This window comes from Plasmopara halstedii (assembly GCF_900000015.1).
Source record: "Plasmopara halstedii genome assembly, contig: Scaffold_20, whole genome shotgun sequence".
Taxonomy (NCBI): domain Eukaryota; phylum Oomycota; class Peronosporomycetes; order Peronosporales; family Peronosporaceae; genus Plasmopara; species Plasmopara halstedii.
This window is the reverse complement of record NW_020186941.1, coordinates 49292-72903: the sequence shown is the minus strand read 5'-3', so window position 1 is coordinate 72903 and position 23612 is coordinate 49292. Positions and strand designations below refer to the sequence as shown.

The 23612-nt window shown below is 42.4% G+C and overlaps 6 protein-coding genes across 6 annotated transcripts; 5 read left to right on the top strand and 1 right to left on the bottom strand.

Moving 5' to 3' along the window:
* Positions 1 to 131: 131 nt before the first annotated feature.
* PHALS_03183 (uncharacterized protein) lies at positions 132 to 423 on the top strand (the record flags this gene model as incomplete). The annotated part of the gene is made up of 2 exons (XM_024721111.1): positions 132 to 187; positions 258 to 423. The coding sequence occupies 2 exons, from the start codon at positions 132 to 134 to the stop codon at positions 421 to 423; spliced, it is 222 nt and encodes a 73-aa protein (XP_024571582.1).
* An 812-nt stretch (positions 424 to 1235) lies between these two features.
* Positions 1236 to 1525, top strand: PHALS_03182 (uncharacterized protein; the record flags this gene model as incomplete). The annotated part of the gene is made up of 2 exons (XM_024721000.1): positions 1236 to 1388; positions 1463 to 1525. The coding sequence occupies 2 exons, from the start codon at positions 1236 to 1238 to the stop codon at positions 1523 to 1525; spliced, it is 216 nt and encodes a 71-aa protein (XP_024571581.1).
* Positions 1526 to 4729: 3204 nt separating this feature from the next.
* Positions 4730 to 4997, top strand: PHALS_03181 (uncharacterized protein; the record flags this gene model as incomplete). The annotated part of the gene is made up of 3 exons (XM_024720889.1): positions 4730 to 4776; positions 4821 to 4884; positions 4947 to 4997. The coding sequence occupies 3 exons, from the start codon at positions 4730 to 4732 to the stop codon at positions 4995 to 4997; spliced, it is 162 nt and encodes a 53-aa protein (XP_024571580.1).
* A 4181-nt stretch (positions 4998 to 9178) lies between these two features.
* On the top strand, positions 9179 to 9634 carry PHALS_03180 (uncharacterized protein; the record flags this gene model as incomplete). The annotated part of the gene is made up of 2 exons (XM_024720778.1): positions 9179 to 9434; positions 9507 to 9634. 2 exons carry the CDS (start codon positions 9179 to 9181, stop codon positions 9632 to 9634), a joined length of 384 nt encoding a protein of 127 aa, XP_024571579.1.
* Positions 9635 to 16063: 6429 nt separating this feature from the next.
* PHALS_03179 (uncharacterized protein) lies at positions 16064 to 17345 on the bottom strand (the record flags this gene model as incomplete). Its single annotated transcript, XM_024720667.1, has 3 exons — positions 16064 to 16503; positions 16584 to 17199; positions 17283 to 17345. The coding sequence occupies 3 exons, from the start codon at positions 17343 to 17345 to the stop codon at positions 16064 to 16066; spliced, it is 1119 nt and encodes a 372-aa protein (XP_024571578.1).
* A 193-nt stretch (positions 17346 to 17538) lies between these two features.
* PHALS_14870 (uncharacterized protein) lies at positions 17539 to 18594 on the top strand. The gene has a single exon (XM_036407247.1). The coding sequence runs from the start codon at positions 18106 to 18108 to the stop codon at positions 18325 to 18327; it is 222 nt and encodes a 73-aa protein (XP_036262965.1). The 5' UTR covers positions 17539 to 18105; the 3' UTR covers positions 18328 to 18594.
* Positions 18595 to 23612: the final 5018 nt, after the last annotated feature.

Sequence of the window (23612 nt, the reverse complement as noted above, 5' to 3'; positions counted from 1 at the left end):
AAGTACTCGAAAATTTAGGTTGGGTAGAGTCGATAGGGAGATCACCACCCTCAAAGCTCTACTGATAGCCGCTCGAAGAAGACGAATAGGATTAGTCCTTGGGTACATACGTTCACATTAGCACAGCTACAATGGAGGTAATTTGCGACTTACAGCAGTCACAATTGTGGAATAAAGAAGCCTCGAAGTAGATTAATGGCGGACTAAGCTACTGTACATCTAAGTCCTTGATCTTCTTCTAGTTTTCAATTATACAGAGGTAAAGTTATTGATGCTTTTCTCGATTTCCACGTGTACTGTCCGTTAAACAGGGCCCGGTGTATGCATTGTATCAAAAAGTCAGTAGTGTACAACGTATTTAGTGACAAAGCCAGATATTGCAGTCGTGGGGACACTGTTCTAGTCCAGTTCGCATGTCACTAGCTTGGTGATTACAGAATGCTTTGCTCAACAAATCTCATCATATGTATTACAGTTACTACAATAATATACTGGCCATGCGCAGCCTGCGTGGTGGGTGGCAAGAACATGTCAGGCTATCGTTCATCTCACTGGTCTGGTTTGCCACACGACCTCGCAACGAGGCTGAATTGCGCTTCCGACATAACGAGATTTGACTCTCAGAGTCTGCGTTAACAAACTCACAAATGTTGGGTTCGTGCGCTCCGACATGGAGCGGAGCCAATACCTCCATGGCTCGCAATTTGCATTCTCCCGCAAAAATACTTAACCTGAGGCCTCCGTTGCGATAGAGCTCAGACTCCGCCTGTGCACCGTTTCCTCGCACCTTTTGGCTTTCTTTGGTCTCTCCCGCTTTCAAACTTTTCGTGCTCTAACGGTTTTTGCTGCTTTATGTTTACTAGGCATTCCGTGCCTTTACTTACTGCATTAACTCCACCGAGGTATATGCGTCTTTTTTCTAGAATCTTAATTTTTTCTGATTTCGAGCACATTGCGTCATGATAAAGTAAAAATGAGGATCTCTGTTTCGGAGATTACGAGATTGATTTCTTATACAAAAGACTACAACCGCAATACTCTGTGTGTTAAGGTACACTGATCTTGCGTGGCTAAAAGTTTAAGCGCTCAATATATTATTGTCCATCATAATTTGAGTTTGCACTTTAATGCAGTCAGTTACCCACTTTGCCAAGGTTTGAGCCTCAAGCTTTACAAACTTCCAGTAAAAAAAAAAATCACATACTATATTTGCATGCAAGTGAAAGAGAAAAATTATGCAGGAAAATATGTTTATTTCACCTGAACAACTACACATTTTGGTCCGCCACCGACAATCTGTAAAAACAAATGAGCCTCTTCAAGTTTCGATGCACTCCTTCACCGGCCGCATTGATAAACTTCACCGCATTTTGATCATTTCAGCAGTAGTACGTGGGAAACATTTAGCGGGTTTTTGGAGGAACTGACCACCGCAGTAATAGAACCAACTTTCTTTTACTAGCTCGCGCTGTTATGTGTAAGAAAAAGACTTGTGGGGGTATTTGGCAAAATGAAAAGTGTATAAACATATAAAGGGATTTGCATCAAAATCTTTTTTTTATTGTTCGATTTTAAAACTGCTATCCACATTAACAATCAGATATAACAGCGTCTTTTCACAAATCTGTTTCATGTAGTTTCAAATGCAAATGTATTCACCCCAGACATATTCGTTACAGCCACATAGGCACACATCAAAGCTGGCTTCTGCAGAATTTTAGCTATCATCCCTGATGTCGGGGCTCACGTTTTTTTGCTGCCCTTTCTTCTTGGTGCAGAGGAATGGTTGGGTGGGGTGATTTGGTAACATCGTGTCCTTTTAGCTGACGAAGCATGAATGGAGAATTATGTCATCAAGACGATTGTGTGTTTTGATTAGTAACATACACGTGTGGAGTGCCCCATGAAACTCAAACCAGTCGAAAATCGCGCAACCGGTTACTTCATCAGGGAGTCGAACCGAATCCACATAGTAATGAGTGCCATATTTTGAGAAACGGCAATTTATGTTGTTGAGCAAAAGAGCTTAAGGACACTTGGCTAACTTTCGAATGCAGTCGAACATCGGAGACTATTTCTTTGATATTCGAAGCTATCGTTGGTAATCCATCTCAGCGTTTGAGGGTTATACGGTTAAATGAGCTTACTTTAGACAGGCACAATAGGCAATCCAGCCATCAACAAAGAGAAAGATGCCTGCTTAAAGACGCAAAGCCAACTTTAAACGACCCATCAGTCTACGTTGACTGTAATGGCGACTCCTCACAACACCAAGCCAGTCTTAAAAATAATTCCGACTTAACGAATAAACTAGAAACTTTACCGTATAACCACCCATTCTCGTCTCAGTATGGTCGAAAGCGGCCAAAATTCATCGAGCCTTTTGCTATTGCCAATCCAATCTCTGTGAGATATATTGAGTATTAGGGTCGGGAATTGAGCCACTCAACTTGAGCCCAATATATTTTAGGGTATAATTCTCGTATTCTGTTGTGGTCTGTAGACCATACCTAATTTGCCGCATTGGTAATTTGACATGACACTCTATCACTAAGAGGACAACGATGTTGTGCTGGAACCAATTCCACCCTATCAAGGTGTTCCGACATACATGGCTTTGGTTACCCCGAAACCATTATAAAGAAGTCGGATCCATAATTAGGGCGTTTTTTTTAACTCCGTGAAAAATTTGAAAGCTGACCCCTCTGAGACTACCCTATGACTTATGCTTAAAGCTCAATCGTTCGAAGTGAAAGTTGACACATTTGTTTTCTGCCTTAAGAAAAATTTAAACGCTAAGAAATGCCTGAACTTCATCACGACACAGGGCCAATCGACAAGATGCTACATTCTATGTTTTACATGGCAAGCCAGTACCGTCGATCGCAGTCGAAGCGTTTTTGGTACTATCTTCTTGTGACGCAGTTATCCACATCATAGCTCCGACGGTGTACCTTGACCCAGTCAAGGTAATAGCTTTAGCTGATAAGATTCCGTAGTATTTCTTCAGTTTAACTCTTTCTCTTTCAACGAACCGCACATTGTGACTGCTCGATTTTAACACGTTTGTCAAAGCCCTGCCGCAATACAAGCCTGTTTCACCGTTTCAGAAATTCTGGTTTGTAAGGCTCAAGGTCCTTTACTAGACAAGTAACTCCTAGCTTCACTTTTAAGTCGAAAATATGAAGGTTGTATCAATCCCCAATTGACCAAGCTCGAGCTATATCAAGATTTCTTCTCTCGCTGCTTTCAATTGAGCCAAACTATCAAGTTCTAATATATCGACAAGCAACAACTGTTTTGTTCATAGGGCTAACTCAAACGTTTTCGTTCACCGATCCGACCAGCACCCAAATATATACCAGAGTCGCAATAACTTTTAGCGGGGAATAATTTTCAAGACATCGTGCAACGACACGCCATCGACCACGTTCTTTGAAATAGCTACATGTAGCAACCGCCCTTAAATTTACCACGCGATTTTGACGGCTCAGCTTATCACTCGGTTAAAGGTGATATAAAGTTGTCTTGCACCCGTTACCGGGCCAAGCCAGGCTGTTTCGCAAAAACTATGATAATGGAAGACCGATCTTCCTGACTGGAGGATTGCTCTGTTTTTCGTATTTTGACGTCTTTGAAAATTTTCTACTATGGATGCACAGGCCCAACGGAATCGACTTTTGCCTCGTAAGTGAAGACTATAACAATATTTTCATTTGCTTGACTGGTCACGTTTCAAGCGCATGACTTGGTCTTGGTGTTCGCTTTGCTGTTGAATTGCTGTTTTTTCATACCCTATTCGTCAGGCAAAAGCATCATTTAAATGTTCACCACGGCCTTTACAGGTTGAAGACATCAGACTTGATGTCAACTTATGTGACTATTGCGCACTATGGTCTTAGTATATCTTCTCAATGAACACAAGCACCGGGATCATATTTTTAAGCAAGGAATACCTAGAGAAAATCCATAAAGGCTGCTCAGTGTCGCCGTGTTCGACTTGCTTTTCAAAGAAACGAACGCTAATTGGAACCCAACGACACCAACCAATTACACTATCAAGAAGTTCGCCAAGCTTTTATTTACTCAAGTACGGTGATAACGTAATTGTGTCTCAAAGCTTGACCTGGATGCGAATGCATCTAAAACAGCTTTTCATATTCCAACCTCAGTAGAACTTAGGCCCTATCTTTCAGAAATCTCGAGGGACTCAGACGTCGTGCTGTCAACTCACCGGGGACATAATATTTGGGTATATCAGTCCAGTCCAATTCAAGAAATCTCAATATTACTACTAAGAAATTCGATTTGAGCAAAGTACAGCCAAGTTTTGCAGCACAGCAGTTGGAGGCTGACTTCGTTACAATCTTCATCATAAGACGCACCGCTTGTAGCTAATATTTTACTACTATGCCATCAAGCACACGGTGCGGGTGAAAAAATGGCTAACCAACTAACTGTTACCAGTTTTCCCTTTAAATTGTGCGCAAGCTTCAGAGCTAGTTTGTGCCTCCCCAATTTTGATATGGATGTATGAAAAGTTTTATAGTCGTGTTAATCTCTCTCTGCTCCCTAAAAGTACAGCCACTCAAATCGAAAGATTCATCATCCTCTCACATTTTGATAAAACGATGCCATACATGGACCAAAAGAATGCATACGTAACCAAGTCTTATCTGAGCTTTTAGGCGACATGCAGTTTGGCTTATACCCGGTCATGAGACTCACTATGCATCAAGATATTTCTTGGACTTTCAACATTCCAGAATCATTTGTGTATCTTAAAGTCTGCTGACGCCATTTACCTCGACATTGTAAAGGCTTTTAGCAGTGTCAGATGACAAGTATTGGACATTGTTCTTTGATATTGTAAAAATTGGCAAGGTCTTTTGTTGTAAGGTTTTATACAACCATGTCCTAATCAATAGCAATTAATTTGAAAGCAGGAGCTCGACAAGACAATCCATTTCACCAGGGATTTCCGCTTTATTTACTGAGCCTCTATTGTGTCATCTTTGCGTTGCCAGCCACACTTTTTAATGAAGACTCGTGATATTAATCATAATACTCTCAGCTATGCTAATGACATTACAGGGTTGGTCAGTGTTCCGCATCAAAATGCAACGTAATTCGCACATGCCCAAGAGTTTCGCACTGCGCATGGAATGTAGTAATGGATAAGATGTGTAATATTCAGTGCGACTGTTGAAGGTGACTTTGTACACATAACTCAGTGCTTGAAGCGACTGTGAAAATCAAACATCAAAGACTGACGAACGCACTACACTTTGACTTATGAAATTTCAATGTTGATGAAGCTTACATTTGAACATTATTCTTTCCCGCTCTCGGGGTTTTGTGTCTCCTGGTGTTGGGATCTCCGTATGCACTAAGGTTCATTCCTCTTCTTTGTCGTGAAGCGCACAGAATAGGGCGAGTAAATTACTTGGGTGGAAAGTTCAGTCTAGCTCTGCATTGTCAAATTATTAACGAACTCAAAAGAGTTGAGAAATTTTGACTTTGTTATCAATACAAAAATTTGAGTCCTCAGCATCATCAATTTAACAACTATTACTAGCTAGGCTAATGAAACGGCCTTCTCTATTGGCAAAGCGTACCTTCACCAAATACTAGATAAATTATTTCAAACGTATGAGTACAAATCCGATTCTTAGTAAGCTGAACTGGCCACTGTAAAAACCAAAATATATCTGCTTCACTTCTGAGATAAAAACTTTGGCCAAGCATGACAATATTTGTCCCGTGTTAGTACATTTTAATTTTTGCGCGTGTTTTGGATCTGTTCATGATGCGTTAACACCTCGTGAAGTACTATCAGGCTCCTTAAAGAACACTACGTGGTCACGAGCTCTAGTGCTAGATACTCTCTTCTCAAGACTAAATATTATCTACCCTGTAATAGGCAGCACATAGCCAATACATGACGGTACATTACATAAACGTACTTTTTTGTATGCAATGTGAGGATCTATTTTAGATTGAATAACAGTACGGTGTCCCTGTACGCATACAATACATCCTATACGATGTTGAAAACATTTATGTTACAGCATGCGATGCAAACATTCGATCTTAAATAACCTTGGTTTGACAACCCACTTTTCGACACCTATCTCTTCGCATTTATCACACGTTCGCGCCATGTTGGGATTATTACGCCGCCTCACCGACGTATCTTTCTGAATTCCTGTCTCCTATCTCAATATCAGTAGATTACACAAAGTGCGCGACTTTTGTCGCTGACGAATATAGTCCGTCGCGATAGCCATTACTTAGGCTGACATCCTCGTCATAGGATCGGCGTACCAAACATTGTTATTCACCATAAGGCTATCCGCATCTTTTCGCATGCTTCTCCTGCGTGAATAAAATTTTGTAAGCTTCGCTCACAGCTTTCACTGTACTAAAAATCATTCTGCTTTGCTCGAGCGTATCTCAGCAGTACTTTGAGCTCCGGTGTAGGCTAATATTCCTACTATGTTTAGACTTGTTGCTTGAAGTTCAAATCGGTCATTTTGGAAAGATGATACTTCGGATTATCGACCTTAACGTCTTATAACTACTGGATTCCACTACCACACTGCAAATTATATTCACCGAAGGAAACGTTTATTATTATAAGGAAAGCTCGTTACTTAGTCAACGATTTACTTTCTCGTTTGCGAAGAAGCATTCTTAGAGACTGATGGCTGTAATGAGCTAGGTCCCATTACACATGTTGTGTGGACCACATACTTGTGCGTCTAACATTATGTACTTCCTGCATAGTTGTATGTTCTTTTCAGTCCCATCATATCCGAAATGGGACTAAATGTCAATTTAGGGAGGTTAAAAACCTATTTCTTATAATAATAAATGATACTTTACCTTTCCTTCTTTCTATGCAAGCCAATGGCCCGCGAGAAGCGAGGAACACGCAGTGAGACATCTCAGTTGACCAACGCCTTCCTCACAAAAGTGTGTGTACACGGACGGGCAATTTTCCTTACACTTGGTTGCAATTGTATTCATTTTATGCCGACTACTTCTATGGATTATATTCGATCAACAGATAATGTGGGCACCACAGGCGTTGGTTGTTCTCGGATTATAAGAAGGTATATTTTTTCCTTGCACACTCGCTGTGGGAGTTTGTGGTGGAGTTGCGAGCCTTAATCGGAGATCATGCGGTCTGTGATATGCCCCATTTGAATCAAGAAGCGACAACTCAACGCTTACAAATTTTTCTGCGTATAAGCAAGTATTGTTGCGATTTTATCGCGAAACATGCCGGTTCTGTCTCCCCCTCCACAAAATGTGGCGACTCTGCCGGTACACACACAGGGACGTCCCGTGAAAATAAAGGTGAAAGGCTTTCACAAAAACCAAGATAAAAATTGTGCGTTCCGGCAGCAAGACATGAACATCGATTTACGATAGCTTAAATATATGATGACCGTAGTTAAGCAGCCTTTGCCGTGTTGCATTTGGATGGCAGTGTGGAGGATTGGGCGATGACGTGGGAAGTCAACCGCATTGGCTAATTTACCACATGGAAGCTTAAAAAATAATCTATGTTTCTTTCATCGAATGTGGCTTTTCGACAGCGTTCAAATTTTCTGTCATGCCGTTGAGACAACGGTAGTCGTACGACCACGCGCAGAAGCTTCATGAGCTTCATGACAGCATGGTGAGTGAAACCAAGCAGTGATGGTCACCGTGTTCATAGACGGACTCACTTATGGCCCTTCCAAGAATGAAGTCTTCCTCTAGAGCCCGACGACTCTGGAAGATGCAGTTATAAGTGGATTTTGTGAGGACTGCTGTCGGCGTCAAGCATGTGGTCAATTCGGTCGACCGGATGGAAGCAGTAACTGCTGCTACCGACATTCCGTAATCAATCGACCATGGCGCGGCGACTGTCCGTAGGCAGTAAGGTCGCTGTTACGGATGTCAACAATTCGATCACCTCCGCCGTGATTGTCCACGTGAGAGACAAACCTATCAATACCATTCTCATCGGAAGGGTCTCGAGTCATGTGGCACTAAAATTCACGAGGCGTTCGGGAAAAGCCAATACTTAGTAGACGTAGGACGAGCAATTATAAACTGTGAGTGTGGTGATAGAATCACTCAGCCCCTGAAAAAACGCTGTCCTTCGTTAACGACACGAGTCGGGGTGGTCTCTTTTCGGTTACAACGAGTGTGAAGGGTTGCGGTTGTCCATTTGAAATCTTAATTGACTCCGGCGCGTCGCGTAAAAATGCGCGGGAGCAAAGTGTGACTATGACAACTGAAGTGGTGTCGGAGCACTATATAGTAGCAACGACTTTATCTCAATGAAGTTGGCCACCGGTGTGGTGGTTACCATGAAGAAAATTACGTTGAAGCGAAGTTTGAAGACTTCAACTGTAGGAAATATTTACAGTCTTTGAGATGGACAAACGGCATGACCTTGGCTTGAAATGCATAAGCCATGGATCAAATGGCGGTCCTACACGATTGGGATTTTCAGGCGTAGGTGAGACTCTTAGGAGTAATAAACCCACTTTCACTAAGCAATAGAAAAAGCGCTCAAGCGCTAGGCAGTCGTATGCTACTGGAATTGACCCGCACTTCATTGATATATGTCACGCAATCGACATTCCCCAGGTTAGGAAAGATACGGTGTCATATGAAGTGGCCACGGGTGGTCCCTCAGGAAGTGTGTCGATAAACAAGTGGTGCCCGGACTTGAAAACGAAGTAATCGTCGGTAAGCTTGGCGATTTGCACAACGGAAAGAGTTTTGGGGAGCGATACCGATTGTTGCCCCCTTCCAAACAGAGGAATGCTGTCGACATGTGTGTAATGGAAAGTCGAAGAAATCAAGAGCACCAATACTTCCGCTAATACAGTGGTTGATTCGGGTTGTGAATGAGTGTGTACAACTGACTACAAAGGTGATACTCCCTTCTGTTGTGTGGTGGAGCACAAACATGTGAGCAATTCAACGGGATTTGTTGTTCGCGGTATTAATCCCCCGCTCTCGATGTGGTTGAGACCGCGGGCGAGTAAGTTAAGCGTACTACTCCACATGATGAAATATAGCTTGCAAATATGCTGGTCCATGTATTGTAGATGCAACGACTGGTTGTGGAGTTAGAAGAACAGGTGTTATTTTGGCACCGTTGTAGAAAATGGAAGAGCTAATGCTGCTCAAGAAGGTCACTTACGACGACTTCCTACACCACCTCAAGTGTGAGGACATTGCAGGGGTCGTGTTTCTACGGTCGAAGGTCGATACAGCGGAATTACGCTCATTAACACTTGTGGATGATTTAATTTTTGAAGAGTTTCGACAGCGTGTGGAGTCACGCGAAGGATTGGCTATTTTGAAGGATCTTACTGATCCTTATTTCGCACTCATTATGGAAAACAAGGATGACGTTTTTAGTGCGAACCCGCCTTCTGGCCTCCCACCCAAACGTGGAGTTTGAAGATCGTGAATTGGCTCAAATCATGCAGTGCTTGGACAGTGGCCACTATCGCGTGAACAAACTGAGTACACCAATTACTTCTTTGCCCAAAAGCAAGCTGCTGGTAATGAGAGAGAGCAAGTCTCATCAAAGCGCACCGACGTTTTGTACGCGTAAATCAATTACATGGCGAAATGTTCACGCAGACGATTCCCGCTCAAACACCGATTCGGCGTAAGAAAGTCATCATCCACCGGATGCCCGGCTGAAAGAAATTTGTGTACTCAATTTGGTCTATGAAAATTTTCGAAGCTTTATGAGGCAGGAGGGCGTTTCTTTGACGGCTGTCAGCACATCATCCTTCATGTATTTGGAGCGGCTTGTGGTACCACAAAGACTATCCAAAGTCCAAGCAATGTTCAATCGATTGGTCTCACATCTATATCGACCACTATGACGCTTCGCGCTAGCCCATTTTGACGACATTTTCGTTCATTCGAAGGACGGAGACGACAGACCTGCCAACGAAGTGCACTTGGAGCACATCCGTGCGGTGCTGGAATGTATGCGTAAACATTCATTGCAAGCGAATCTTGCAAAATGTATTTTCGGTGCTAGCGAAGTACCAATTCTCGGTAGTTATGCTCATGAATACGCTTTTCGTGCAGATCCTGAGAAGACCAAGGAAATCATGAGGAGCCAACACCACATATTCGAATAAATTTGAGGAATAATTTGGGTTTGTCCAATTTCTTGCATCGCTTATTGCATTTCTACGCGGACATGGTACGCTCACTATAAAACTTGCTCAAGAAGGACTGACCATGGGAGTGGTCATTCACTTGTGGAAAAGCATTCTCTCAAATCAAGATTAGCTTGATGGAAGCACCATTGCTCCTTTCGTGATGATACGAAGCCGTATAGCGTGGTGTGTGATAATTCTGAATTTACAATCGGTTTTGGAGCTGCAGGACTCAGAAGCTCACGATCGAGTCGTGTCGTTTAAATCGCGACAGCTGAAGCTAGCAAAAAAGAACTAACCTGCTCACGACATGAAGCATTTAGCGATAAGTTACGGTGAAGTTTTGTGTTCATCTCTTGGGTTCAACTCCGTTTGTCGTCTACATGGATCATGCAAGCTTGCATTACGTAGTTCAGTCACTTCACTTGTCGCAGCAAATAGCTCGCTGGTTGCATTTCCTCGCAGAATACAACTTCACGGTCGCGTACAAGCCAGGGAATTGGAACATGCTGGCGGACGCATTGTCACGTCGTCTTGTCGGTTACATCGATTTCGATATTCGATATGACACATCGAGCGTATGTTGATGATGAACAGTATGATCTGATCATCCGAGTACTGTTATCGAGTAATAAGGAACTCTACGACGAGCGTTTTGGTCGCTTAAAATCACTGATACATCGGTATGCATTTAAGGATGGTCTCCTTTACTATAAAGTCGCACATAGCGAAGAGACGCAGATCGTGATTTCCCACAACAATGATTTTAAGCACACTATTGTGTACGAGGCGCATGATACGCCGATGACCGGTTGCTTTGGCCGTTGGATGACCTACCAGTCTCTCAGTGCCCAATTTTGGTGACCCCACTTGTGGCACGATACGTGGAGACATGCGATATGTGTCACCGCATGAAGAGCGCAAGCCCCACGCAAGTGTCACTGCAGAGTCTTTCGATTCCTACTGACTTGTGAAAGCCAGTCAACTTCCCCGAGAATACTGACGGCCACAATGGGATGCTCGTCTTTGTTGACAGGCTCGGCAATATGGTATGGACCGCTCCGTGTGGCGATTAAAGAAGAGAAAGGAAGAGAACCATCAATGCCGTAGATTCGGCGAGATTGGCGCGTGTTCTTCGCAATCACGGGTTGCCAGGCGCCATCATATTTGATCGTAATCTACGATTGGGCAAACAGAACGTGACAACCGAGTGATCGGTGATGTGTTGAGAAGTTTGTATGCAAAAGACCCGGATTTTTTTTATCAACATTGGTTAAGTTTGCTAAAACAATTCAGCTATTTCATCCACTGGATTTACGCCATTTGTTATGAATGGATTGCGACTACCGCAGGTTTTATCTTGTGTGATTGTTGGTGTCTCAAATGTACGTGGGGGGGGCTCGGCAAATTGTTACCTCGACAATTGCTATAATCAATGATGCGCAAGTGAAGCGCAAGAACAAGGATGCTTTGGACTTATTCATCATGAGTCGTGTGAATCTGATCGCATGGGTGCGAGACGTAATGGCGAATGCGAAAGATCTGCAAAAGGATTACGCAGATAGACGAGGTCGTCAAGGCAAAATGTATTTATTGTGGAAGACAATGTACTCCTGAGTAGTAAAACTCTATCAGACGTTGCAGTCTTAAGATTAAGATGCTCGAAGCTTTTACATCGCTTCATTGGTCCATTTTGAGTAGTGTCATGTCTGCAGACCACCCAAAGCAGAAGCTAAGGGAACGGCCGCTCCGGCCACCTCCTCCTTCTCTAGATCGACTAGAAAATCGAAACTACCACGTCAAGAACGTGGTGGCAAGAGGAACGTCTACGCTTGAAAGGAGCTCTTGGTAATTAGATGGGGTATCCAGCAAGCGAGACTTCGTGAGCCTCGTACTCGTATTTGTCGCGACTGCCCCAGTATCGTTCGCGCTTTCGATGTGAATTCGAGGACGTAAGCCGCTTAGGAAAGCTTTTCCTTTCCCTATCCTTCCTTTTAAGCCGACTAATGACAGAACGCACTTCGCGACCATCCTCGATATCGGAGTGGACCCGATTCTGCGATTTTAATGCGCAAATCGTAAGCGCATATCGCACACCTTCAACAAATTAGCAGCGGTGCTTGCACTTTGCAAACGGTCGGTTTTCACGGATTTGGTCGCATGAACCCATGCCCAGAATCGAGTATCGACTGTCTATAGTGGAATCCAAAGTTAATTGCTGTACGTAAAGAACCTACGTGAGGCTTCATGGTTTGTCTCTAGCACAAGTAATCGGTCCGATGGCGCAACAATAGGCGACTGGAGTTAGAGTTGAGCACCCAATTGACTCTGGATCCACCGCGTCTTTCATAAGAGTCGTCGTGATGATCAAGTTCACGATAGCCAAATGCGCAAATTGACGTGGTATCGGAATAAACGACAAGTCCGATGGTGTCAAAGATCTTTTGGTGTGGGTTGCCAGTCTGGCGAGAGATGGACAGAGCGATACAAAGAGCGAAAGAAGAACTGGCAGAAGTGTTAAAGAAAATCTGAAGAATTGGATAAAACTACATTTGAGTGGGGGTGGTGTCATTACACATGTTGTGTGGATCACATACTTGTGTGTCTAACATTAACTGTACATCCTGTATAGTTCTATATCGCCATTCAGTTCTGTTGTATCAGAACTGGGAATACATGTCAGGTTAAGGAGGTTAAAAGCCTATTCGCTATAATAATAAACGTCACTTCACCTTTCCAGAAGCAGTTTGCGAAAGACTGAATAGCTCGCTCGAAATACGTCTCGCGCACTCATCCACCATAAATCTAACAAAACTGCTGCGATGATAAATATCCACTCGAAAGGCTTGTCTTTATAGATTTCCTTCTGGTTTGTGCTTTGGAGCCTGCACATTTTAGATTAGCTGTCTGACAGCTAAAGTTGTGAGCTCAATATGTGAAGACTAATAAGCGCGTGCACAATCAGCATATAGTCCATCCATCGATAGTGTTATCGCCATTCTTGGACTTCGTCCAATTACTCCACCATGTGCACCTTCCTTTTCGTTACGATATTACGGTTTTGGAAGTTGCAAGCAGTGCACCATACCGCAAATTCGGTCTGGTTGTCAACGTGTTTATAATACGTGATCAATGCCGTATGGTTGCCCGTTTAATTCTCCTCAGTTTAAATTAGCGCTGGGTTTCTTGTCTGTCGATGATTAATATTTGCTACTTCCACTGCACTAGATTTTGATACTGTTGTATCGAATCGAAAGGTGGGATTGAAGGCTCATGGCTTTATCTAGCTTTGGTCCAAAAATTATTCGTCAAAAAATATTAAAATCTTTAATACTACAATGTTTATTGCAACGATAGTTGAATAGAGTGTAATCTACACCTAATTTACCTCAGATTTGTGAATTAGGCATACTAATATAAATAACGACCTCGTTAGATTAATTTTCTTACACTAGATGAGGCACTTGCGTTTCGCAACGAAGTTCAGAAAATGAACGCGTACGATTCGTCATTTTGAAAAACTTTGCGCTACATCTTTAACGAATTGTGGGCGTTCTTAGACCAATTAAGGTAAAAGCTTAAGTTTGATCGAGACAGGCTTCTCCTGCAAATGTCTGACAACTCTGATGTTTCCAGATTGCACGACTTGACTTGACTCAAATGGCGTAGGCAGAATAATAAATAGTGCTGGCGCCTCCTTTTCATCAGCGTTGAGTGAGCGTAGCTATACAGTGTTTGCAGTAACACAAGGTCACGCGTTGTACGGTCAAATTCATTCCGTTGACCCTTCTGGTTCACGCATTTTAACAGAACCATAACATTCTGCAATCGGTCATCGCTGCTTTAGACAAGCAGCTTAGGGTCGATAGGTAGGAATTCACTAAATATGTTCTAGTCGACCACACCGTTGATGGTACATCAACTGTTCTAGCTAGACAGATTATTAGCCCCTGCCACTTGTAGCAGACTAGTAATGACACCATTGTAGATTCGTCCACGGTGTTAAGGTCGGAAGACTGAATTGTGTGCGTGATGATAAGTCTCTGTTGTGCTTAACTGTCGTATGTGCAAATATCAAAGGTAGTGGAAAAATGCGCGGATGTAACAAATTGATTGGTAGCATTTTGGTCTAGGACTAACATCACGTTCACACATGACATACATAAGCGGAGAATTTTCAGCGCGTGCCGGTGACAGCAGCTTGTCTAGCTCAGTTTCGTTAAGAAATCGATGAAGCGAGAGACTGTATCAGCAAACTTCAAACGAGGGCTTAATGGGCATTACTGCCTCTTTGCACTTTATCCATAACAAGTCTTTACATAAATGGCTGATTGATAATCTTTGTTGAGCCTGGCATCATATGTCTAGTAAGGGATCTGGACTTCTTCAACAATCTGATGATGACGAATCAAAACATAATTGTTGATGTAGGATCTGCGATTTCCAAAGGTAGGATGCATCGAGTTGTTCAGAACGCAAGCAGAGACGCTGATAGGGATGTCATTGTTAGCCGACTTACTTGACTGATCCCAAATGTATTGATAGTTAAGCACAAAGAAACAGCTCTGTTTGTAGTAATATATCCTGGGATGCATGGACTTCCTCGCATAGTCACTCGAACTGTTATATTGAACAAAATCGATTACGTCGATCACATTGATTGACGTAATCGATTTTGTTCAATAAGTAACAGCATTACTAACGACTAGCCCCTTCTATTATTTATCATTGTAAATTACTGCCTGAAGGATACAAATCTCAAACGCCGAAGATTTGATCGGTACTCTCGCAAATTTCTTCTTTCCTTCTCAAGATATTTGTGCGTCTACGTTCTCACTTTGTTCGGCCTCGCGATGTTGAGTGAGGCACATTGACTCCCTGTCAGCAACAATAACCGAGTGATAATTACTGTACACAATATTTTTTTTTGAGAATACGAATGAAATTCATTATTGATATGAAAAACGCAGATAAATTGAAGGTGAAGTTAATACTAAATTCGCCCACGAAGTAATATGTAGCGTCCCAACTCTCAGACGTATCAGCATTGTTGGCATATTTGATCGAGATCTCAACCAGAGCCTGCATTAGTTCGGAAGAACAGCTCGGGATGAATTCTGGTAACAGGAGCTAACAATTTATTCTCTTTCTAAGTATTGCACAAACTCTTGAAGTTAGTCAATGGAAGTTTGTGTAACCCAGAGGTTCCAATTAGGTTCATTTTGACATTTCTGGTGTACCTACCTTTTCTTCTAGTTTAGCACCTTGCATCCCTGTAGCAAAGTAAAAACAAGAAGTTGTGTGATTATGAAGGTGGCCTACAACTCAAAGATAGTCTCAACTCTGTCATTTTGGCTCGAAGAGAATATATAACCTAAATAAACTGAAGCGAAGCCCACGCCAATGAATGAATATTGTGTGGTACCAGCAACCAGGAGGAGATTGATCACCCAGACGAATTCGTCACACTGGTGCATAGCAAACCGCGATCGGTCCAGAAACGATCATGCCATACGCCTACGAGTCCAGGCTGAAGCTCACCTAAACCGTGTAAATTGTAGCAATCATAGCCTCAGGATCCGGATGTTCGCTGCCTTAAAGTAAATAAACATGACGTTTCTGTGGAATAAAAAAAGGAATGGGGGTACACCGATGATGACCCTTCCGAACAAGTAGAGGCGCAGAAGCATCGTCAACACAGACCATAAGGAATCATTTCCTTGGATTTGTGTCGGTTTTCAAGACATATTGCCACAAAATCGTTTGCTAGATATGTACTTAACACATTTCGTATACAGACGTCATCAACATCCAAGACCTATGATCTACGTAGCAATCTGCTAGCTTAAAGTTAATCAAAATGCTTAGTTACGAAGTTTTCGGCCTCTGCATTTTGACGATGGGGCTGGGGTGACCTCAGGAGTCTTTTCTTGCTTATGCTCTGGAGTCGTTTCTGGCTTATCCGCTGGATTCTTCTCTGCCTTATCATCTGAATTCTTTTCTGCCTTATCATCTGAATTCTTTTCTGCCTTATCATCTGAATTCTTTTCTGCCTTCTCATCTTGATTCTTTTCTGCCTTATCATCTTGATTCTTTTCTGCCTTATCATCTTGATTCTTCTCTGCCTTATCATCTTGATTCTTTTCTGCCTTATCATCTTGATTCTTTTCTGCCTTATCATCTGGAGTCGTTTCTGGCTTATTCTCTGGTGTTATTTGTTCAGGGTTGTTGTCGGATGATTGTTCAGCATCACCAAAACCCTCAGTTACGCCACCACCTGAACCTTGAAGAGGAATGCAATTTTCTACAATCGCACAGAATATAATTCATTAAGAACCATAAAATTCATACCCAAATGTCATCAAAACCACATTGTGAGCTTACTGTAGGACTGCCAGAAGGTTATGCCCTTTATGCCTTGGAACGCCAGCCAGTAGAAACGCATCTCCTTACAGCCTCCATTGGCACACGATGAATAGTCCACAGGGAGCACCGATTTAATTTTTGCATCTTCATTCCCGTATTTGGCATAGCAATCATCTTCGTATAGCACTTTTTTGTTGTCAAGCCACATCTCACATGGACCCCTGTGAACTATGGCACGCGACAAGGTGGCTTTGCCATCTTTGGGAATGGGCTGAGGCTTGCCTTTAGGATCACTGAAGCCACACTCAGGCCCGAGGGCATGCGTTTCCATGAGAGTCTTCAAGTCCTTGAAATTGTTGGCAGCCTTCAGACTTTGATATGCCTTGACACTTTGTTCAGTATTGCCATTCCAATCTGAACTTTTCCAAAGCGGATCAATTTGAACAATCCAAGCCTCATTACCGGGGAGGCCTTTGAACTGCGTCTGAGGAATAAGCACGTAGCCATGACTTTCAATGCTTGACATCAACGTTGCAAGGATTAATATGGTTGACGCAATTACTGCAGTTGTTGACATTGTTGTGTAAGAATCTTTGTCGTTATCTGAAATAGTAGAATTCGGAAATGGTGATGGCTGATGAATAGCAAGGTCAGAAAGCTCAAATAGGTTTGAATTTACATCTTGAGATAGAGTATGCAAATCTTGCTGAGACTTACTATTAGATGCTTGAATGATGATGTATGGAGCATAGTACTTTGTACATTCAGCATATGGTACATAATTGAAGCAACAGTCAAGTCGTTGTCAAAGTAGCATCTCGACCAGCAATCGCAAGCCGGTATATACCAGTACCTACCGGTATGGACAACTTTTGTACGTTACTTCCGCATGTTGCACTATCCAAGAAGTAACGCAGGCGAAGACACAACTTCATTCTCTCATGCGACCTTCCACTCAAAATCTATACTGCGGAAGGTTGGGCGACGACGTCGCACTCGTTAAATAGTATGTAATTGAGAAATCCAGTGAAGTGCATCATGAACATTTATCAGGAACATTTCGTAAACAATGTTGCGAATTAAGGGCCTAAAATATTCTTTTTGCATTTTGAGGAACCAGTCTTTCTTAACTGTAGACATAATTTACAAAACATCATGTGTGTAACCATGAAAACGTGCTCAAGTCCACGTCGTGTGCTCACTGTGTCCAAGAAAAGCAGCCAGTAGAAGTCACAGCCTCCATCGGCGGTCCAATTGTAACACTGATTTAGTAACCGAATTCGAATTACTGTACTTTGTGAAGCAGTCATCCTAGTACAACACTTTTTTGTTGAACCGAAAACTTACTTGGGCCTGTGTGAAGTATAGCACGCAGTAAAATGGCTTTGCCATCTGGAAAGATGAACTGTGGCCTTTAAAGTCACTAAAGTCACAGTAGACGCCGAGGTCTGGAGTGTACATGAGAATTCTCAATTTCTTGCAGTATACGACAGCCTTTAAGCTTTGATAGACCGTCACATTTTTTGGATGTTACTTCTCCATGCCGAGCTCTTTTCAAAGGGATCAATTTGCACGTTACAAGCCGACTTTGAACCGTGTCCGTGTGGCCGTGGGTATCACCACTGGTATTAAAGATACAAAGAGAAAAATTGTCGACCAAACACCGCAACAATTGACATTTTTTGTGGAAGTGCTGCTATTGTTTGAAGCCAAACTTTATAGTAAGAAGGTTTCATGCTTTGACAATAAGACTTCTAGATAGTTTGAAAATCCACATATAACATGTTTAGTCTCCTTGTAGGATGATTTTTTGTGTTCATCACAGTGCATGGTGAAGAAACCTTTTTCATATTGTATCTGTGTCAGCATGCACGAATTAATTTATCTCTTAGCTTCGCGGCATTGCAGGGTCGGTGACAATCAAAAATTGACTCGTCTGTTCCTCCTTCGGTCTGTCTGCGCCAAAATTTCGACACCAGCGAGACTATCAGGCTACAAAAGCGTTTTTGCTTGTTTATTCATAGTGTTCTTCGGAGAACAATCACAGATTTGTCGACTTTGTTATCTGTTTCAACAAAGCTAAGAAAATTTGCCTTTGTTTTGAAAGCGTCACTATATTTTTCCTCCCGGTCTTCCGGCCATACAAAAATGACAGAATGTACAATGCATTGACAGAGAGATACATCGACTTTTCTGCTAGCCTTTCTCATTGACTCGAAGTCGATTTCGTCCCTTTGTTTTTATATGATTCATCTTTTATTTATATCTTGTCAAGCAACCAGACAAACTATTACATACTCATCACTATCATCGTAGATAAAAATTGCTATTCCGTCACTTCAGATCGAATTATTCGAAACAGATCGGCACAAATGTCCAACTTCTGGCTTTCGATTATAGGGCAATCTCGTACGCTCTTTGAATAGCCGACATAATTTCTGGTTTTCATCCACTAGCATGTGGCTATCCGATCACGGCAGAAATAGTTATGATGTGAGAAATTGTATGGAAGGGCTTCTTGTGGCAAATTCAGCATAGATGTCACCTGTGCAGCTCGACTTACACTGAGATCGAAATTTGACATTGAACATATAGGGATGAGATCGAGTTTTGACATTGAACACTAGGGATGATGACAATGTCGTCTTTCGTACCGACCCACCAAACAAACAGAAATATAACATTCTTCTAAGGGTGGCCCTCGAACTAGAATAAGCTTTTTGTACGAGAGAGAAAGATCGGTCGTATGCGTTTCTGTATATCTGCTATACATCCTGTGGCCGTTTCTACTCTTGACTTGAGCTGAATTAATATTTGGTTAATGATCCTGGGTATCAATTTATTAATAATATTTGGCAACGTGATACAGATCACATTTTTTTCTTCCTCCTCTATATACTATAATGTTACCAAGCTTAATATATTATTAATATGATTTTACTTAAGTTAAGAAGTTAGCTCGACATTATTCACGTGCTCGTTCCAAAGCCCATGCCTTGCCAGTGAGGCAAGCGTGCAAATGACGCCAGAAAATGCTATAAGGTTACAAAGTGCGACGTGGTTGCTGTGGTGCCTAGCACACAGGAAGTTTCTGACCTAGTCCAAGTACACGAATGCACAGGGTTTCAATTATTTAGAAAGTTTTTAAAGCGCAAAACAATTATGCTTAACGATAAATATGTAAAATTATAATCGACGGTAGTAGTACCTCTTGTTAACTTAGGCGTGAGGCTAATTTTTTATTGGATTGGCACCATTCCCCGCCGTACTTTGCACGGAGCAGGGATGCCCAACAACGGTACCAGATCAACGACCATTAATCTTTGCTTTGCATCCCAAGGAGACTAGCGGGCTTGCAAATGTATATCGTTACCCACTTTCCCATCAAAAACGTAAATTTCGTCTCGATCACCAGCTTTGTAAGTCTTGCCAAAATTAAATAACCAAATCCATTTTTGAATATACTTGATAAATGGACTTTTGCATATTCAATGTATTTTCACAACGACCATTTAGTGAGAGCTTCAAAAGCACGCGCCGCACCAGATGTTCTTATTCAACTGTTTGCTCAAGCACATGGCTCGATGAAAGACAAGGCGACTTCGCTGTGTGTCAAGCGGTTCATATAGCAAACCTTGACATATAGACTAGTGTTGTAAACGCGTTTGGAACTTTTTGATAAATTTTTATCCGAGCCGAAAAAATCTCGCCTTCCAAAGTTATAACAATATAGCCCGTATTATGTTTGGTTTCAATCAATATTTATAGCTTCGTCACTACACGACATCGTCATTTGGTATGTACAGCTCAAAATCAGGGCGACGCGAAAGCACATCTTCCACCTTATCGATCCGAGCAGGCCTGTATTTTACATCAAACGAAAGCTAGCAAAAAATACCATTTTGCCACTCTATGAAAAAGGTATGGTAGCAATGTATTCGTGCGGAATTATGCTCTATGTAGACCACAAACGAGCTAAATTCGAGCCGATCTACCCTGAATCTGACAAGAGCATGCTTAGTAGCAAGTAGCTCCTTGCCGCGGACTAAGTAACTTTTTTGTGCAGCTTTAAGCTGACGTGATTCAGCATTGGCGATGCTTGATATGCCACTGTGTCATGGGATCACGGGGCAGCGTGTAAGCAATTTGCCACGCCACATCAAGCCAACCTTCATTATCGTCTGCCCAGACGCTCTTTCTGCGACCGTCGGGTACCTGCCTTGCCATTCTGCTTGACATGTGCTGACAATGTCGCTGGGTGTAATAGCAAAGGTCTGTATAGATCCTTAGGATCAAGCAAATGCTACCTGAATTTGGCAGAAATTTACACATCTTAGTTTCTACACGATCATAAACAAATAGAGATGAGTGCGTATGAACGGTGCAGCCTAAATGTTGTCGTCCGGCAGTAAATGTCGCGGGTGCGCTGGTGCGTAGTCTGCTCCTGCGCAACGGGATTATTGTGCACCTTGCAAAGATGAAGCTTTAATCAGCGAGTTCATGGTCAGGAAGGCAAACAAAATGAAAAAGAGTGCCTTACCCAGGGAAGTAGTCAACGTACAATAAAACCTCTTCACCTCGTCTGCCCTTCGAATCTGCATGATGACGTTGCAGATTGTGGTTTTGAGCCAATGCGTCACGCGGTCAGCGGAAGACGCTCAATATCGTCGAGAAAAATCTGCGGTATTGCTAACAAGTTGAATCGCCTTCGCCCTCCTATCAAGCCTGAAGTGTTGACGATGAAATTGATGGACTAGCAAATATATTTAATTTAGTAAAAGTTAAGTCCCTGGAGACTTCAAAGCAAGAACAGTAAGATTCAGCACATCCTCGATGAGTGAGAACATTTTGTTCCCGAGGTCTTTCCAAGCAAGTGCCAATGAGAAGACCCACCACACGGTTAATACGGTCTGTCTGACAAACAATCGGTCTGTGGCTGGTTAGGGTGGAAACGTCCATAATGGTATCTAGCACCTTTAAAAACAAACTTCGACATAAATCCACTAACGAGTGTCGGCCTTGCTCAAACCGGCTGTCTCCAGCAAGCTAAATTGGCGGAACCATTTCCAAAAAACGAATTAATTGTGACCTTACCGGCAGTTGTGGCGCTGACAGCAGTACGGTGAGCTTCTCAAATATTTCACACGAGCACACGTGTATGATATATGTTGTATTGTTAACATATACTCTCTGAGCAACTCTTTTTAGATGCGGATACAATATGCCTCATTCAGTATTTCAAATTTTAGAGATTCACCATGATTTTAGCAAGTATTAAACTCATGTTGCGCCAAATTTGTATGCCAATTCGACGCGCAAAGTACATATAAAAATACATAGTCGAGTTGAAGAGAAAGCTCGTCCGCCACGACATTGATGGTACTTTCGACAAATAAAGATAACCATCTTGCGATTTCGTGAGAGACGTAGTGACAACGTCGCTGTGCGAAACGACGCATGATTTGTATCAACTACAAACGGTATAGTGCCAATCAGGCGCACTATGAACTTGACGAGGGTATACCTCATTGCAGAAAGTTCCTTGTTATGAACAGTGTATTTCTTTTCTCTTACCGCTTTGAGGTGACAGGACCCGAATGCGGTCACCTGTTCGTTCCCATCGGCATTTACTCGGAGATTTGCTCAGCCTATGACAAAGGCAAAGCGTCACAGTCGACATGCAATGACCGATTCGAATTAGGAGAAGACAGATCGGCATATTAGGCACAGCTCTTGTGCAAGTAGTTGGTCAGAATAGACCTCGTCATAAGTCCTTTGCGATTGAGACAAAGTTCCGACTACAACAGCCGTTAACTTTTTGGGATCTGACTTTATTAAGAAGTGATTTACGATTTAAGAACATAATACGGTGATGATGCTAGTGTCAGACATTATCATCATGTTGTGGTTGTCTGCTTAGCCCTTGGTGCTTGCACTTCAACGCGACATCCTTTGCTTGGCTCGGTTTGGTGGGCGATAACGCAAGCTCGTGCCAGCCTAGTAGAGCTTGTCTTTTGAAACATTCAAAGCGAGGCAAGGCTACCAGTGGTGTCTTCCACAATATTCGATAATTCTGCGCTGCGAGAGCCTGTTTAGTTCATCGCGTTGTATAATATATATATTGCACAGATTTTTGCACAGAATGGAGCAGCATTTTATCTTGAACTCGTAGTCGCTTTTCATGATGAGCCTCTAAACAAAATTGATAAAGCCTCTTACGCAATTTTAACGCCGCACACATGCGTCTGGAGTATGTTGTGCGCTGTAACACACGGCGCGGAGGTGCCAAAAAGTCGCGCGCTGATATTTTTGTCCTCTTTTCTATCAAATCAGCTCAAAAGGCTTCGGCTACAAGAACAAAGCAACCTTGGACAGCTCAAGAAAAGGTCAGCTAACGTGAGATCCAGGGAGTACAAACCAATTTGCACTCATGGCATTGTAAGCCGATGGTGAAGAATTGATTGATCACTCACCTGATATGCGGTTTGTGAAATTTCTAAATCAGCACTCTCAAGATGCGCACGCGAAACCAACAATTTGTACGAGTTCCCATGTTAAGCAAAAAAAGCATTTAGACCGATTCGCCACTCTCTTTTGTTAGTTTGACAAGTGATAAAAAATCGTTTGCTTGCATCCCCAACACATCATGATGTTTTACCAGTGAGAAAATCGAAGAAAAGGGCACCCGCATAATCTAGAAAGGCGCATAAAGAATGAGAGCGGCTGCTCCTACTCCACATTGTTGCCAGGCACGTATCTTTATATGCTGCAACTTTCCAAGTGTCTCATTTATCCGTGCTATATAAACAAAACGGGAATTTTGCAAGACTTAAACCTTCGCTGTCGACTGCTTGCAACAACAGACCTCTAAACTCCAGCCCACGCTCCATCTCACTGTGCGAAAGACCGAGGTGGGATAGCTTGATTAGAAAACGTCTCACGCACTTAATTAACCATAAATCTAATAGATCTTCTCCGATGAGAAATATTCACCCGATAGTCTTGTCTTTTTAATATACCTGCTGGTTTCTGGTAATTAGTCTGCAC